We start from the raw sequence: 16,109 nt of genomic DNA, 5'->3' as shown, positions 1-16,109 counted from the left end.
TCTTCCATACGATAACATATATTTAAGCTTCTCAGTAATCAGTGGTCTGGGACCTAGATAAAGGCCTTGAGAGTGATTCCTTGTTTCAGCCATCCATTATTTTTGAAGGTTTGGATTTCATTTCTTGGGCTTCTACCTAAAGGCAGGACCATGGCAGGGTACTGTTGGTGGAGGCAAGATGCGAGCAAAGGGCTAGGAAGTGATGATGAGTTAAGTATATACAGTGTCCCAGGAACTTTGTTAGACTGTTTTCAAATGTGATTTCATTTAAGGAGGACACAGTGCTGGGAAAGTCAGAGAAATTATACTAAGTTGTGTCTGATAAAGCCGTCTAGATTGTTTTCCCTGATTGTTTTAACCCATCAGTCACGATATCCAATATGATGTTGAATCTGTGTTTTATATTTCATTAAAAAAAATACTAATGAGTTTGTAAATATAATAGGTGATCATTTCACAATGTTGCCGAGGTCTTCCTCTCCATTCTCCTCCACTTTCCATACCCCAACCACAACCCAATACCTATCAGAATGTATACACTTAGGAATTTCTTTACATTACTTCAAACGATAGCGTATAAAAGTAGATGAGATGAGGCTGGACAAGTAAGCACTGTCCATCCCATGCGGGTGATGGATGTGCCATGCTAGTGAACTTGGTAATAGAGACCAATGGAAGCGCCTTTCTCAGGAGAGTGGCATGATCTGACTTATGTTTTAGATACATGCTATTCTAACAGCAAGGTAGAAGATGGATTTCTGGGAGACAAGACTGGTAGCCAGGTAGAATGGTGTGAAGACTCTAGTAATATCCATATAAAGAATGGTAAGGACTGCACTTGTAGAAGGGATGGAGACAGAGGAATAGATCTGAGAACGATTCAGCCATTATTGTTGGGGGAGGCAGGTAGAGGAAGAGAGAAGAGTCAACAATACCTCTTAGATTTCTGGCTTGGCAGGCAAGGTGGAAGATAACACCCTTAACTGAGGCAAAGAACACTTTCCGATTTATTAAACAAAGCTCTATTTTCAGCTTTCAAAATTGGACATGAAGATTAATCTTGTATAAAACAGCACTGTCCAATGTGAATATAATGTAAGCCACAAATGTGAACTACATATATAATTTTAAGATTTTTAGAAGCCATATTAAGTAAAAAGATGAAATTAATTCTAATACTACGTTTTATTTCACCTAGTGTTTTCAAAATCTTATAATTTAAACTTATAACAATATGAAAATAATAGTGAGTATTTTACATTTCATTTTCATATAAAGTCTTCAAAATCTGGTGTGTATTTTCACCTTAGTCACACATCAAATACTCAATAGCCACATGTGGCTAGTGGCCACCAGATTGTACAATGAACCTGTAGAACATTCTTATATACTTAGATAAAAAGCATTCTTTTTCATAAAAGAACGATATTGCTCCTGGAAATTGACTAACTAGTCAAGGTAAATATTCAGTACACTCAGAAGCCACTTAGCTTAACAAGAGAATAGATTATCAGGAGATGTGACATTTATTTAGGGTTTTAATACTAAAAGTTGTGCGATCTTTGGTAAGTCAGATTTTCTGCACCAGAAAAAATCTAAGTTCAGGACTCCTCTTACAGTTTACTTTTAAGATCTGTAGGTCAATGAATTAACTACTTTATGCAGCAGCAGCAATTGTGGTAGTTCTAGTGATAGTGATAATGGCAAACCTTCTATTGTACACTGGACACTTTTAAATGCTTTACACATATTAACTAATCTAATTACCACAACAACCCCATGCAGTCCCTTCTATTACTGTGTTCCTTTCACTGAACAGGACACTGAAGGACAGAGGGGTTATCTAAACAGTTAACAGAGCTGGTAGGTTGCGGATTTGGATTTAAGATGCAGGTACTCTAGTTTTCAGATCCATGCCTTTAACCACTACACATACTGTTTTCTTAAAAAGTAAAAATAAAAATAATAATAATAATAAGCTGTTATTTTCTTTCAAACATCACAAACTTAAATCTTTTTCAAACTCATAAAAACAATTTCAAACTCATAAAAACAAATTCTTAATAGCCATTTTTAATTGTAAGGCAAATAGAAAGGTAATTACTGCCTTTGTTGTTATTGTTGTTGTAGCCCTTAAGCTAAGCTCCTTTCCACACAAGAAATGGCTAGTCAGATGAGATTCGAAATTGGATTATTTCTCAATAAAAAGATATAACTATCCTCTCTAAAGGTAAACCCCAAACTAACAAAGAAACAAAAATTGGACCAATCTCCCCCTTTCCCTATATGAGTCAACCACAAGCAATAGTATGTTTAGTAACTCTCTCTGGAAAAAAATGTATGTGTTCTATATATGTTTGCTATAAATTTTATAGGACATGTGCCATATGATGTATAAATAATAATAAATATACTATACCCTTTGTTGTAAACTCCATACAGCCATTTGATACTCATAAAATGTTTTGTTGATTTTTTTTTTTTTGACTGAACCTTTTTTGGTAACCTATGGTAGCAATTGATGAATGAGTATAGTTTAGACATGAGCATTGGTTGATATTTGCATTTACCTTTATGCAAATTTGCTTTTATGCAGGAAGACAACAGTGAAACAATCAAGACATATGTTAAAACATGATTCTTTTGTAGATGACGTGAGTCACTGCTTTATTGAATCAGAAAATAGTTTTTGAATAATGGAAGAATATTTCCCCATTTACTTGTGTTATTTGAAATGTAATGGCTATGTATACAACATCCTTTTAGGTTTAATCTAATCATGAGCACTTTTTCCTTCATTTTTTAAGTTCTAGAAATCAGCAAAATCAAGGCCTTATTTTTAGTTGCTGATTTCCCTGGTATTAATACCTCTATCATGGCTAATTTCAAGCTCCTGACATGATGTCATTGAATGCAGAGTTGGGAAGAGAGTCACAGAATTATGTGAGTTTACATAATTCAATTTTAATAATAGCTGTGTCTAATAACTGGCTCACAGAATTCCTAAAAATTTAATAACTGTCTTTTATGAGCCAGTAGAAATCAGATCTAGCACCCTACTAGCACAAGTATGGGACCTTATATAGGAATGCATGAAGGAAAGCACATTCCCCCACCTAGATATGCAGATTCAAAACCAACATGGGATTGTACAGCTTGGATAAATAAGATACAAGAACCGTAGAAGCGTAAATAAGTATAGTTCATTTAGCATACTCAAAAAAAGTCCTTGCCACTTTTTACCAGAATCTTGATCTTAATAACTAGTCAGAATCCATAATCCATGCAGAGGGGATATTTAACTTAGATTCTTATGGAAACATCAAAAGCATTTGTTGAGAATGACTAAACCCATACTTTGTAATAAGATCGCTGTATAATTTACATCACGTAAAAGAAAGCAGAGTGTATTTTTGTATAGGTGTCTGGTTCTTCCTCGCTAAGGAATTGATGACAGTGCTTTATCTATCGTGATTGGATTACCTTGCTGGCCCTAGCCACCTCTTCTGCTACATGCCGTAAATTGCTGCCATAACTCAAAATTTGCTCTGCTCTGGGATGTCTGCTTCTTGTTTCAAAGTCCTGGGTACAAAGCCATTTCCTATGCATTTGCCCAAAGCTCACGCTGAGTTGTGAGATTTGTCTACTCTAGGAATGACTGTGCAAGTCTGCACCTCTTTGAGCCTTTCCCCAGGGTGCTTTATGTGGACAGTGTCTCTGTGCCTAGAATTTAACTGGGTAATGAGCATTCTTCTACATCAGGGGTCCCCAACTCCTGGGCCACAGACCAGTACCAGTCTGTGGTCTGTTAGGAACTGGGCCACACAGCAGTAGGTGATCGGCTGTGGTGAGGGAGCCAGTGAAGCTTCATCTGCATTTGCAGCTGCTCCCCAGCACCAGCATCGCCACCTCAGCTCCACCTCAGATCATCAGGCATTAGATTCTCATAGGAGCACCGGTTCCTGGTGCCAAATAGGTTGGGGACCGCTGTTCTACATTGTATCTGGGTTTTATAGTGTCTGATTTGAAAGTATTTTGGAGGGAATTCCCTTCTTTACAGAGGTCTATGCTGAAAACAGATCACCCATCACCAGGCCATTTCCTGAGCAACACTAATGAACAGTATATAAACCATGCCCGTCTCCGTAGCATATAAACTACAAGTATCTGGGATCATGTCACTTCTGATATGTGGGATTTACTGGGTCAAAGAAATTGCCACAGTGAATCAGACCTTGGAGATATCCAGCTCATTTTTTATTTATTTGTTTTTTGGATTAGAATTGAATGGCTTATGATGATTTCAGTAGTTAAAAAAAAAAAAACCTGATAAACTGTAGTCTGTTCCTTCTCAGCTTTTGCATTTCTTGACTGGTTTATCATCTTAATATTTCTTTTCATAAACCATCTTTACCTTAGTGATTATTTGGACTGTCCTTTACTAGGCTTTCATCCAGCTCTGTTATGTTTTTCTTAATTGACATCATGTTTCTGCAGTAGAATGTTAGTTGTTCTGGCCCTTGGGCTTATCTAGTCTCACTTTAGCCCCAACAGGCCTAATTTTTAAGCATGACATGTTTTTATTCATAAATGTTAGACCAATCATATGCAAAATTATAAGGCAGAAAACTCCTGGTTTCAGTGCCTCACCCTATAACACATCCTATAACTATAAGACAGTGTGTTTTATATTTCCAATACAGTCAAAAGTCAGATATACAAAAAGTGTACCTGTATATATCTATACTTAAACTCAGCTCTATTTTGCACTTCAAAGACACTCAGTGTCTTCTGGTTTAAAGAAGTCTTTTTTTAGGAAATTACTATATTCAGGATTTAAGCTCTGCCAATCAAAGCTCTGACTTCCTATCATGGTTCTCTCTGTAGTGGGTTCTTCTGCTTGGTATCCAGAGATTGTGTCTGGGCACAGTAGACATTATGTAACATTGTGCTGTCCTTCAGTTTGCTCATCCGCTTTGCTCTTTGGTGGTAGTGGAGGGTGGCTGCCGGCATTGTCCGCACTGCTGGTAGACTCCTTATTCACTCTGACAGCACAGGCAATTCTTGGGAACTCTGACATTTATTCTCGCTGATTAGGACACCCATCTCAGAACTCACTGGACTTGGGGATCTCTTGTCACCTGGCTAGTCCTACTCCTTGACTCCCCAGCTTGGGCTATCAACCCTGAGGCCTTCTGCTACAAGGTTATTTTATCTCAGCTGTAGTGATTCCTCTGGGGCATGCTAGTCAGTTCTGCATGCCCTCTGTGATCTCCTCAGTGCCATCCATGATGGTTTCTGGAGGCGTGGGCCATCTGAGGATCTCTGCAGGACAGCCTCATCCAGAGTTTCTGGTATGAGATGGCATGTAAGCGTTTCCATCCTCAAGCCTAGCACTCATAATGCCTTGCATTCCAGAGAATTAACCCAGGAAGGAGCATTTTGGATAGCCTCACTCGAGTATAATTCTCTTCCTTCTTTGCATCTCTCTCTATCTCAGAGAGTTTTCAAGTCCCCTCTGTGTGGAGGCAATGCTGCCCTTCTATTTACATCCCTGTCTGCAGCCTTACTTGTCATTGTTAAAAAATATTCATATTCAGTCTTCCAAACTTTGGTTTGATACTAATGGGCAATTTTTTTAATTTAGGAAACTCATGTACCAAGTTCTAGTTATGGAAAGCCTTCAAGAGCCAATCTTGAAAGTGAAATCTGAACTTCAAAGCTTTAGCCATTTCTCTATTCCAACTATAACAACCTCTATCAATTTCTAAATATATAAATGTAAAATGTAACTACAAGACTGTTACCTAACTGTGACATCCTCTAAAAAGTAGGAGGACTCAGAAATCATAAGAGAGCAGTACTAGTGGTTCTCAAAAGTAGAATTGCTTTAAAGACAGAAGCATAAGGCTAAATGAAACAATCCTCATTGCAATATAACTTGTGTTGGAAAGGGAGGACAGTTTTGATTTCTGCTGTCACCTGCTAGCCATGAGTCTATGTTGTACTTGCCTGTTCATGATTCTTCTATGGAGAATCCACACTAAAGCAGTTGTAACCTCTGGCTAACTAGGAAGAGTACCATGTTGGGAAATACAAAAAAGAAAGCATAGGATAAGTTTCATAATGTAATTTCACTGCATTTGTATCCTCAGAACCCAGAATGGTGCCTGTCAGATATACTCTCAAGAGATATATAAATTTATAAACTTATGTTTGATAAGTGAATCAAAGGAATAAATAAATACATGAATGAATAGAAGAACCAGGCCTGTAGATGGTATCCCAAATACTGTAGTTTTATAGTTAGGGAGATAATTGGGGTGATTTTTCTCTGTAATAGCTATAGCCAAGTAACTCTGCCCAGGAATGCCTCACCACTTAGCACATTCCCCTTCACCAGGGGGACCCAGAGGAACAAACCAGCCCAGAACAGAGAAGTGGCTAGTTTGTTCTGTCTGCAGAGAATAGGTCCAGATGAGAATGGGGAAGCTGCAGGAGAAAAAAATCATAAAAGAAGCAGACTCTAAATAACTGCAGTTACCTGAAGATAAATTGCTACTAATCAAATTACCTTTAGAATTACATTTCATTTGGATTAGATTCGTGATCTGTAGATAACAGGAATTCATCTAATTTAGGAAATATACCCTTTTCCAACATTAGCAATTGAAATGAATTCAGAACAAAGAGATTCTAAATTCTTTGAAGCACTGTAGCTTAAGGATATAATAATTCTTTCTCAAGTATCTCATCATCTTCAGCCTCTTTTCATTCACTTTGAGAAGATATTTTTAAAAACAGCCAAGCCTCAAGTGACCATTTATTCCTACATTTGATAGGGACAGGGACAGGCACAATCAAGTTCATTCTTTGTGGAAAGGAATGAAACTGTTACTTCTTTTTAGGAAACAGACTAACATGATTATTAAAACCCAGTTTTCATCCCAGTTCCTTACAGCTGTTTATAAACATAAACTCACTTGTTTCATTCTTTTTTTTCTCACATCTTCTTTTATTTTTCCATTTATGTTTTTAATTATTTTTTTATATTGACAATGGTTAATGAAATCCAGTGTCAGCTGTACATTTTAACAGTAAGGCATATATATATTTTACATTGTGTATTCACCTCCCATAGTTAGATTTCTTTCTGTCATGAAAACTCATTTATTTCTATCCACCAAGCACCACTCAGAATGAAGGAAATGGAATGAATTAGTGAAATAATTACAAATACTATAGTCTCTACTATTTACTGAGAGTCTACTCTGCTAAGTAGAGGTTCAGAGATGTTGAATTACTTGTCTAGGTTCAAAATATAAGTCTGAGTGATTCAGAGCAGCATGGTGTAGCTGCTGAGTTCCTGGACCTTAATGCCAGATTACCTGGGTCGAATCCCACCTACACCTCTTTTGATGTCTTTGACCCTGGATGAGTTAACATCTCTGGGTTCCCATTTCCCCTCTGCAAAGTGGGAAAGATGACAATAATGATACCTACCTTGTGGTTGTGAGGATTGAGTCAAGTACTTAGAACAACACTTGGCACCTAGTAAATGATGTATGAGAGCTGGTTATTGTTATTGTGGTTGCAAGAAATAAGAACCCAATTCACATTAGCTTAAGCAGCACAAGAAGTGGTAGTATATGCTTCGGACGTGCATTAGAAAAGAGGTTCAAAAGATGTTAGGGAGCTCCTCAGCACTGCAGCTTGCTTCTCCTTTGCTCAAGATATATATCAGAAAAAGCTTTGTGGTAGCAAGATGACAGTTTACAGCTGCAGGGCTGCACTATCCTTACAGAGAAAGAAAAAATTCTTGTTATGAAAATCTGGCAGAGGCCCCATAGAAGTGGCCCAGCTTTGGTTAAATACCCATTCCCGCACCCAGGCCTGAGTCATATGACAAGCACTGAGGCAGGAAGCCTGCCCAATCCAAACCACAAAGCTCGAGGAGGGTTATTGTGTAAAAGCACCCGGGGTGATACCCTAAAGGAAGGGATCAGGGAGAAATATAAATAAATATTATATGTACATAATACTTATATATAATATTTATTTAGTCTCATGGCTAACAAGTGAAAGAGCAGAGCAAAATTTTCCTCTCCCTCCAATGTAGGTTCTGTTACCACTATGTTTAATTTAGCCCTACACTCTTGTATTCAAAGCCTTTCTAACAGGGCTACATTGCACAACTCCACAGCATCCTATTTTTTAGTTTCAAGGCCCATTGGCACTGCTGTGACTTCCCAGTCCTCTCACTTTTTTGAGAAAGGCACAGTAAGGCAGTAGCCTATAGTTTTATTATACATTTGCAGATATATTAAAACTGAGTATTGAGTGGAAGAGGGCTCTTTTAAATAGTTGTTTAAGCCTACTTTGAACCAGATGCTATACCGTGTTAGCAGCCTTGTGAGAAACCAACCAGAAATGACTGATCTGGGATGCCAGTGCTGTGAGTCAGTCAAGACTTCCTCTTTGGGGGCATGCCAGTATTCCAGTTTGGTGATGCCAAGGCATTCAGGCTTTCTGTGACTTTTTTGAGCTGGATAATAGTTAGTAATAACTAGGTACATCACTGAATGATATTTCAACTGACAAACAAACATCAATTTCCTGCTGTCTTCTTATGCCTGCTCAGTTTCAAGGCATGGTTCTGTTAACACAATCATGACGCTTTCTGTAGAAATATAGTCTTCAAAGTATATTGAAATCTCTGTTAGATAGCTAATAAAGGTGGCTAGAGTTTATTGAATTCCTTTGGAATATCAAATATGTATCACTAACAAAGAAGGTAAAATAACAATTGCTTGTTAATGTGGCATAATAAAAGGAGCATATGTTTATTGAAAATTATGTATGAAGTGATTTTACAAGTTATCCTTTCTAAATCCTGGCCACAACTCTGCAGGATAGATATTATCATGTCATTTTACAGATGAGAAAAATCAGATCCCAGAGGGTTTAAGTAAAGTCTTGTAGTTCTGTGGCATTATGAAATGTAATTTACTAATATGTCTGTCTTGCTTCAAACCCTGCCTTCCATCCACGGTACCACTTTAACCACCTACTGTATAAACTTACTTTAAAGGTATACTTTCAGGTAATACTGACTCATGAGACTCAGTGCAGGTCATGTAATTCTTACTGAATAATGTAGTTTGAGCTGCATTTGAGGACTGATTAGCCAATATAGATTTGAACCTTTCCTATTTTCAGCACAAATCACAATTCCATTTGATTTGTAAACTTCAGGAGATAAGACTCTCCTTATTGAGGGCCAGAGTTAGGCAAAACTTTGAGGTGGGTAAATCTATTATTTCTCTGAGCATCACTTTATCTCGCTCTCTGTAAGACCCTTTCCCTCCTCAGCTCTTGGATATCTTTACCATCCATGACCCAAGTGTGCCTCTTGGCCAGTGCTTTCAGGCCAACCCTGCCTACCCGAGCCTTCACCAAACTTTGCTCCAGTGAACACTGATCATTTGTTGGTGTCTTGGCACTCCTGCTACCTAAAAGCACCATGATGTCAATCTGAGGACTTTTCCACTACACGATGTGTGATCTCGGGGCCTGCCTTACTGTTACAGAAAGCAAAGGGGTCCTTGAAGGCCACGTTGACCAAACCATTTCTTTTAACACCCAGGGACTGTCAAGTGGAAGATAAGCATGCAGCCTAAGCACAGCCAATCTGATGTAATATTCTGGTACTCTGTATCCTGAGAAGAATGAAGCGAGGATGGGAAAAAGTTAAAATCAGCTAATTTTATAAGAAATACTGTGGCAAGACAGTATTCTGGTAAGATCGTGTTCTCATTCCTGCTCTAAGCCTTGTTCTTTAGCTTTGACCTTCGATCTTGTGATATCCCCACAATCTTTCTAAAACATTCTTCCTTGTTTCAGAATCAGAAATGTTTTTGTGGTTTTCAACCAAAGAACTCTCATAATAAAATCTTCTCTCATCAGTAGCCTTGCTTGCCACATTTCTCCCCAAGCATCTCACTGTTGTGTTCTTTCTTCATCAACTCGGTAGAAACCTAATATGCTTATTCTTTCACTTTCCATGTCAGGTGGTCTGTACTGCCAGGGATGACTGTTAACGAAGAAGCTAACTGATCTGTAGTAAACGAGCCAGTTGTGACAGAGAGACGGGATTGATAGCATCCTGTTATCAGGTTCTCCTATGGGATATTTATGTTATTCATTAAACTAAATATCTTCTCAACAGCTATTTAAAATTCATCTTGAATTTTGTCTTTGGATTCTATTTGGAGTTTCGCATCTGGCCATTTAAAATTGGCTTGCTTCTTTCCCAGGCTCCAGTGTATACTCTTCTCCAAAGGAGGTTGGGAAGCATAGGAGATGGAGGTCAGAATTGTTAAGTGAAGACTGGGTTATGCAGAGCCCAAGAAGGGCCATTTAAAAGCACAAATAGATCCTGGTACTATCCTATTTGAGAGACCTACAGTGGGTTTCTCATCTGAACTTGAGGATAAAGTTTAAATTCCCCATATGACATTCAGATGTCCCCAGGGCTTGGCCTCTGCCTCTAGCTTTATCGCCAGTATTCTGTCCTTTACACCTTATTCTCCAGCAAAGCTAAACTAAAGGTGCTTCCCTGTACATGCCACTTGTTTCTTTTCTCTGGGCCTTTTTTTCCAGCCTATTATCTCTTTGGAATACCCTTTTCATCACCCACCAACTGTCCACACCTACTTCTGAGCTGGCCAGTTGTTATTCATCATTTAAAATCCATCTCAAGCATTCCTTCTTCTGTGAAGTGTTCTTTGATGACCTCCTACCACCACCCACTGCAGAGACTGTGCTTTCAGATCCTTATTAATTTTTATATTCCCGGTGCTTAGCATTATAGGTAAAAATCATGATGAAACAGATGAATGGATGGATAAATAAATAAAGCCCTTGTATAATTGCAAAATATAGCACTGTGGGAAGTATTCCGTGTTGCAAGTCTTTATAGACCAAAGCTTCATGTCTGTGGCTGTTCTATTCCCTTCCCTCACTTTGCTGCATCTATTAGTAGCGATTCATTTCCAATCCATACTGAATCAATTTACTTGTAGCAGTCACTTATATCACTAAGTTAAGTCACTTAAGTGACTCAGTTATACCTGTCAGATAAATAACACAAGTCTTGACCCGGCTGACAGGCTCTCAAGGTGACATAATTTGCTTAACCTGATTACCGAATTGATCATAGAGCACAGAACAATTACTAAAGAAAAATAGATCCTGATATCTCTTTAAAAATAGATGCTAAGAAAACAATAGAAAAATCAGAGTAGTCTAAAAATTCTGTGTCATAATGAAAACCCTCAGAAATAAATTTGTATAATTTAATTAGTACCAATAGGTTTTGAAAAGTATTTCAGGGTAGCAATTCAAGATTTACACATTACTTTTAAAAATACTTTTAAAATATTAGTCTCATTGAAGTATTTCCTCTTTATATTAAATGCAGTTTTGCATTTATTCCCCTTCATTTTGCCTAATCTTTCTAGAGGATTTTAGGAAAATGGTGAATGTATGTAAGGTGGAATTTCAACACAATTAACATGTTCCCCTATGTAGGTAAGAACTGTACCTTCATTTCCTGCAAGATAGGGCCTGTAACTTCAAACCCTCTTGCTAAGAGAATGGCTGTCAGCGTCTGCAAAGACTCGCAGTTGCAGCTGTTTTCCTGTTCTGGTATTAAATAATTATCCTAATAGTAATTTTGCCGGATAAGCAGTGAAGGCCACAAGAGGAATTTTTTTTTTTTTTGTCTACGCTAAGGTTTTGCATAAATGCTCTGTATTCTTGCCTTTCCTGGTGGAGTCGAATTTGTTGAAATATCTTCATATTTTATAGTACTTACTGCCGTGTTACTTATACTTGGGGGCCAGACTTTGGAAGGCTTTCCCAGGTAAGTTTAATTATGTGAATTGATTCTGACCTATCTCTCAGTAAAGGTTATGAAATGCCTTTGGAAATTTTGAGGTTTACTCTTGAGGGTCGAACTGAAATGGTGCCTCTAGAAAGGCTGAGGTAGAAGACGGATGACAGGGGATAGTGAAAAAAGAGAAGGGAACCAACATCTATTAAGTATCTATGATATGCTTAGCACTGCGACTGGTGGTTTAAAGATGGTATCTCATTTTACCTTCCCAACAGCTGTTGTGACAAAACACCTGAACTGACATGTTTATCATTTGTATTTATCCTGCATGGTGTGCATATTCATACAGTTCAGACTGCCGACACACTAATGCATTTACTCATGGAATAATGTCCCAGTTCTCATGAGATACATGTCAATCAGGGTCTTCGCAGGAAGAGATGGGCCACTCAGTAAAGCGACTGTCTATAAAGATATGAGTGGGATGAAAGACCAGCAAGGGATATTTGCAGAAAGCTAGAAGGAGGGATTAACTTAATGAACCAAGAGCTGTTACCACACGTAGGTCTGAAGGGCTAGATAGCGGTAGCATTACTGGGGTCCTGAGAACAGCAATGGGAGAGGCCTGCAGTCAGGAGCTATGGCCTTAGGTAAAAAGAACCAGCCAATAGCAAAATAGGAAGAGAAGAACCCTGGGAAATAGATACCCAAGCCGGTTTCGCCCCTCCTTCTAGATCTTCTGTTGGTGCCTCTCTTTGGTTGCACCTTTCCTGAAGTCAGAGGCAAGGGAACTTATAAATGCAGATGGCAAAGTAGGCCACCAGGCCCAAGCAGGTAGTGAGGGAGGCACGTGGGTCTGGAGGGCAAAAGGAGAATATCTTACACAGTATATTCTATAATATACAATATGTACATTTTATCATCTTTATGAGAGCTGAAAACTGAAGAATGCTTACAGTGTTATATTTTAATAAGTGAACAGCATATACCCACATTCCAAAAATATTAATACATACATGTGAAACATTTTTTAGTTTGCAGTGCCATCTGAACTTATGAACCATGTCTAATAATTCCTTGGATACCCCTAAAGATAGGAACTGCTGTACTAAAAAGTTCTATTTCATTCATTGATTCAATGTTTATTCATTCAACAGATATGCCTTATTGATTGCCTGTTTTGCAAAACACTATGGGCTCTGGGATATAAAAACATATCACTAGCCCTTCTAAAACCTTACATTTTAGGAAAAGACACGAATTGGTTGGAAGATAGTAATACAATCATGGGTTAGCAAATAGTTCCATCAAAAAGCTATCTTGCTGTGGGACCTCTGTTTTGAGAAGATTTTGTGGCCACATCTGGACTCAGTGGATAAGCACTCTGGTCTAATAGCTACATGTGATGTGGGCACAGGAGTGGAGCAGTGTATGTGCACAGTGTACAGTTTTAGCTGATTGTGCTTTAACTACATGGCAGGGTGAAATTATTCCTAACAGAAGTAATTTCCACAATAGGGAAGATGGAGGGGTAAACTTTGAATTAGGAATACCTGTGAAGACTTCGTGGGGGTAGGTAGAGGGTTTTTAAGGATTTGCAGACAGGAAAAACAGGTAAGAGCAAAGCCAAAGTAGAAGTGCTTGACAGGCTGGGTAAGTAGGCCACAGGGTTTTGGGAGTAAAAAAATAGTAGGTGGCCAAAATGTATTAGCAAGAAGCTACTGTAAGGAATTCTGACTTTATTTTGTGGTACATGGGTTATACCTGAAAGCTTTTGAGACGGAGTGGTCTTTGTTTTAAATAAATCATTCTACCAGCACTTTAAAGGAAGGGAAGGGTTTAAGAAGAAGGTGATTGATAGTAATCTGTGTCAAGGGAGGATTGCCATCACGAAGTGATGGTGATGTGAACACAAAGACAGTAGCAGTGGGAATAGAAGGAATGGTTGGCAGATAATTTGAGAAAGAAATGACAAATTCGATAAACCATTGGAAAGGAGTCAGAGTAACTCCAGGGTGTCTAAAATGTGAATATACATTTTTAAAAAAAGTTTGGCATCAAAACTTGTTTAATGACAAACCTCACCTGCATCAATGTAAGGCTAGTAATAGACTTTATTTATTCCCCTAAGGTCAATTTTTTTTGTTTGGCTAAAGAAATAATATGTTTGAATACAGGGTACTGTCCCAAATTGTCCCAGGTGGAAAGTGTTCCATGTTAAATGGTGCATGCACCAATTAGCTTTTAAAATTAAAAATCATGTTTATAAATGCTGATATATATCTGGTCCCAAGGTTTTAGATGAGGCATTGTGGACACATATCGAAATATTTTTTCTTTATTTCACATTTTAAGAAAATATTATCTTAGTTTTGATGTGTTTGGCGCTAAACACAGTAGGTAAACAGATGTCTCTTTGTATATGAAAGTTTCGGAGAATGAAGCATTCTTTGTAGTGCCGTTTCTGTACACTGATGTTTGATAAGTTTCTTTATTCATAAAATTGGAATACTACCTACCTCACCGAGTTGTTTAAAGAGCTGATGTACAGGATCCAACACATAATGAGTATTTTGCTACATGTTAGTTATTATTATCCTACCCTTTAATCAACAAAGTATTTTCTAAAAAGCATTTTGGATGAAAATTTTTTGCTTTCTCACCCCAGAACGTGCTGTGAAAACAAATGTCTCCCTTGATGAATGTGAAGGAAGTAGCAAAGAGAACCACATTTCTTGAGAACCTAGTATATAATTGGTTCTTTTAACTTCATGAGAAGAATATTATTTTCCTCCATTGCACAGATACAGAAACAGATCCTGAGATGTTAAGTAGCATGACCCAGGTCACCTCTCAGTAAGGGGTAAACTACTCTTCACTCTGCCTAGTTCCCAGGATTGTAAAAGACAGCAGGTAAAACACCTTGTCAGGCAGGGTGTGGAAGATAAGAGTCAATGTAGGCCTCTTTCTGGGCTACCCTCCACCCTTACCCCCCACCCCCAATAAAGACCTCTGGAAATAACATGCATTCATCTCATAAAAATCAAGTCTAATTTTCAGACGAGCGGAATGGAAAGCGGCGTCTGTTAATTTGATCAGGATTAGGGGGAGGAGGAAGGGGATGTGGGAGTGAGGTCAGAGTCTGGTTGTTTGTGGCATTGAGTGTGAGGGAGGGACCTGTTCTGTTTGCTGTAAGAGGGAATTACTGCGGGAAAGGAAATCAGGTTTGTTGTAACTTGACTAAGTACACAGGAACGTAATCCGTTTCTTTAATTTTTGATGTAGATGTTTTAAATGAAGACTGTCACATTTTCTTCCTTTCTTCCCTAGACCACACACTTCCACGCACTTTAGATCTGGCCCCTCTCCTTCTCTGCCAGGACTCCCAAGGCAGTTTCTTTCTCTCACTCCTTGCTGCCAGGCAGGAAATGTTCTTAGCTATCGGATAAGCCTCCCTTTTGAAGTTGGGGGGTAGGGGGAGAAAAGGAAAAGGAAAAGAAACAAAGCAAGAAAAACTTTACTAGAGCAGCTTGCCTGAGCCCCGAAGGGATCACGGCGGGTTTCCAGTTTCCTAGAAAAAGGGATCCCAGCCCACCTCTCTGCCCTCACCGCACCCCCCTCCAACTCCCCTCTCATTTCTTCTGGGCGTGTTTTTCAATCTATGCTAATAGGATTGCCTGGCGGGCGGGGCAGGCTTCCCCTGACAGCCTGGAGAGAGCCCTTAGGAGCAGGACGGGCCCTGCTTCCTCGCCGGTGACAGGGTCCTGGTGCCTGGTGCGCTGGTCCATGCTGGTTCCCGCCTTTGTTCTCGGGCCGAAGCCGAGACATGCGCGGCTGACGATGGAAGTGGAGGACGCTGGCGGCGTGGTGCTGACCGCCTACCACTCGTACGCTCGCTCCCAGCCGCCCAGCTCCGAACCGCGCTGCACGCCCCGTGGGGCCGCCAGTCACCCGGGCAGCAGGTACCGACAGCCACTCCGAAGGGAGCAGGGGTCTCCTGGGCTTGGGGTTTCACATTGCAGCTGGGTTTTCTGCCAGGGAATACCACCACCAGCACTTGACTGTTGTTTCAAGTTTTGGTGGACTGGATGAGTGAGGCTACTGTTCTTTGTATTGTCCTTTATTGGCAGTGAGAATGCACGGAGTCTCAACCCCAAAGGCCTTGGCTAACAGCGAGGTTAACGGCAGAATTGTGTTCTTGATACAACTT

The 16,109-nt window shown here is 39.2% G+C and overlaps 1 protein-coding gene across 6 annotated transcripts in view; it reads left to right on the top strand.

Moving 5' to 3' along the window:
• Window positions 1-16,109, top strand: part of ARHGAP28 (Rho GTPase activating protein 28) — a 202,496-nt gene that overhangs the window by 14,342 nt on the left and 172,045 nt on the right. For 3 of the 6 annotated variants that reach the window (XM_016120953.2, XM_036229868.1, XM_036229870.1), the window contains exon 1: window positions 15,594-15,861. The exons of 1 other annotated variant lie outside the window; for it this stretch is intronic. In XM_016120953.2, coding sequence (XP_015976439.1) covers window positions 15,686-15,861 — 176 coding nt within the window. In that variant the 5' untranslated portion in view covers window positions 15,594-15,685. Of the gene's footprint in view, window positions 1-15,387; window positions 15,862-16,109 lie in introns of those variants that run through there. 2 more of the 6 variants (XM_016120963.2, XM_036229871.1) reach the window with 2 other exon arrangements.

The sequence above is a fragment of the Rousettus aegyptiacus genome, unplaced genomic scaffold (genome assembly GCF_014176215.1).
Source record: "Rousettus aegyptiacus isolate mRouAeg1 unplaced genomic scaffold, mRouAeg1.p scaffold_m13_p_12, whole genome shotgun sequence".
NCBI lineage: Eukaryota > Metazoa > Chordata > Mammalia > Chiroptera > Pteropodidae > Rousettus > Rousettus aegyptiacus.
The sequence above is the reverse complement of the archived record's forward strand: the minus strand, read 5'-3'. Positions and strand labels throughout refer to the sequence as shown.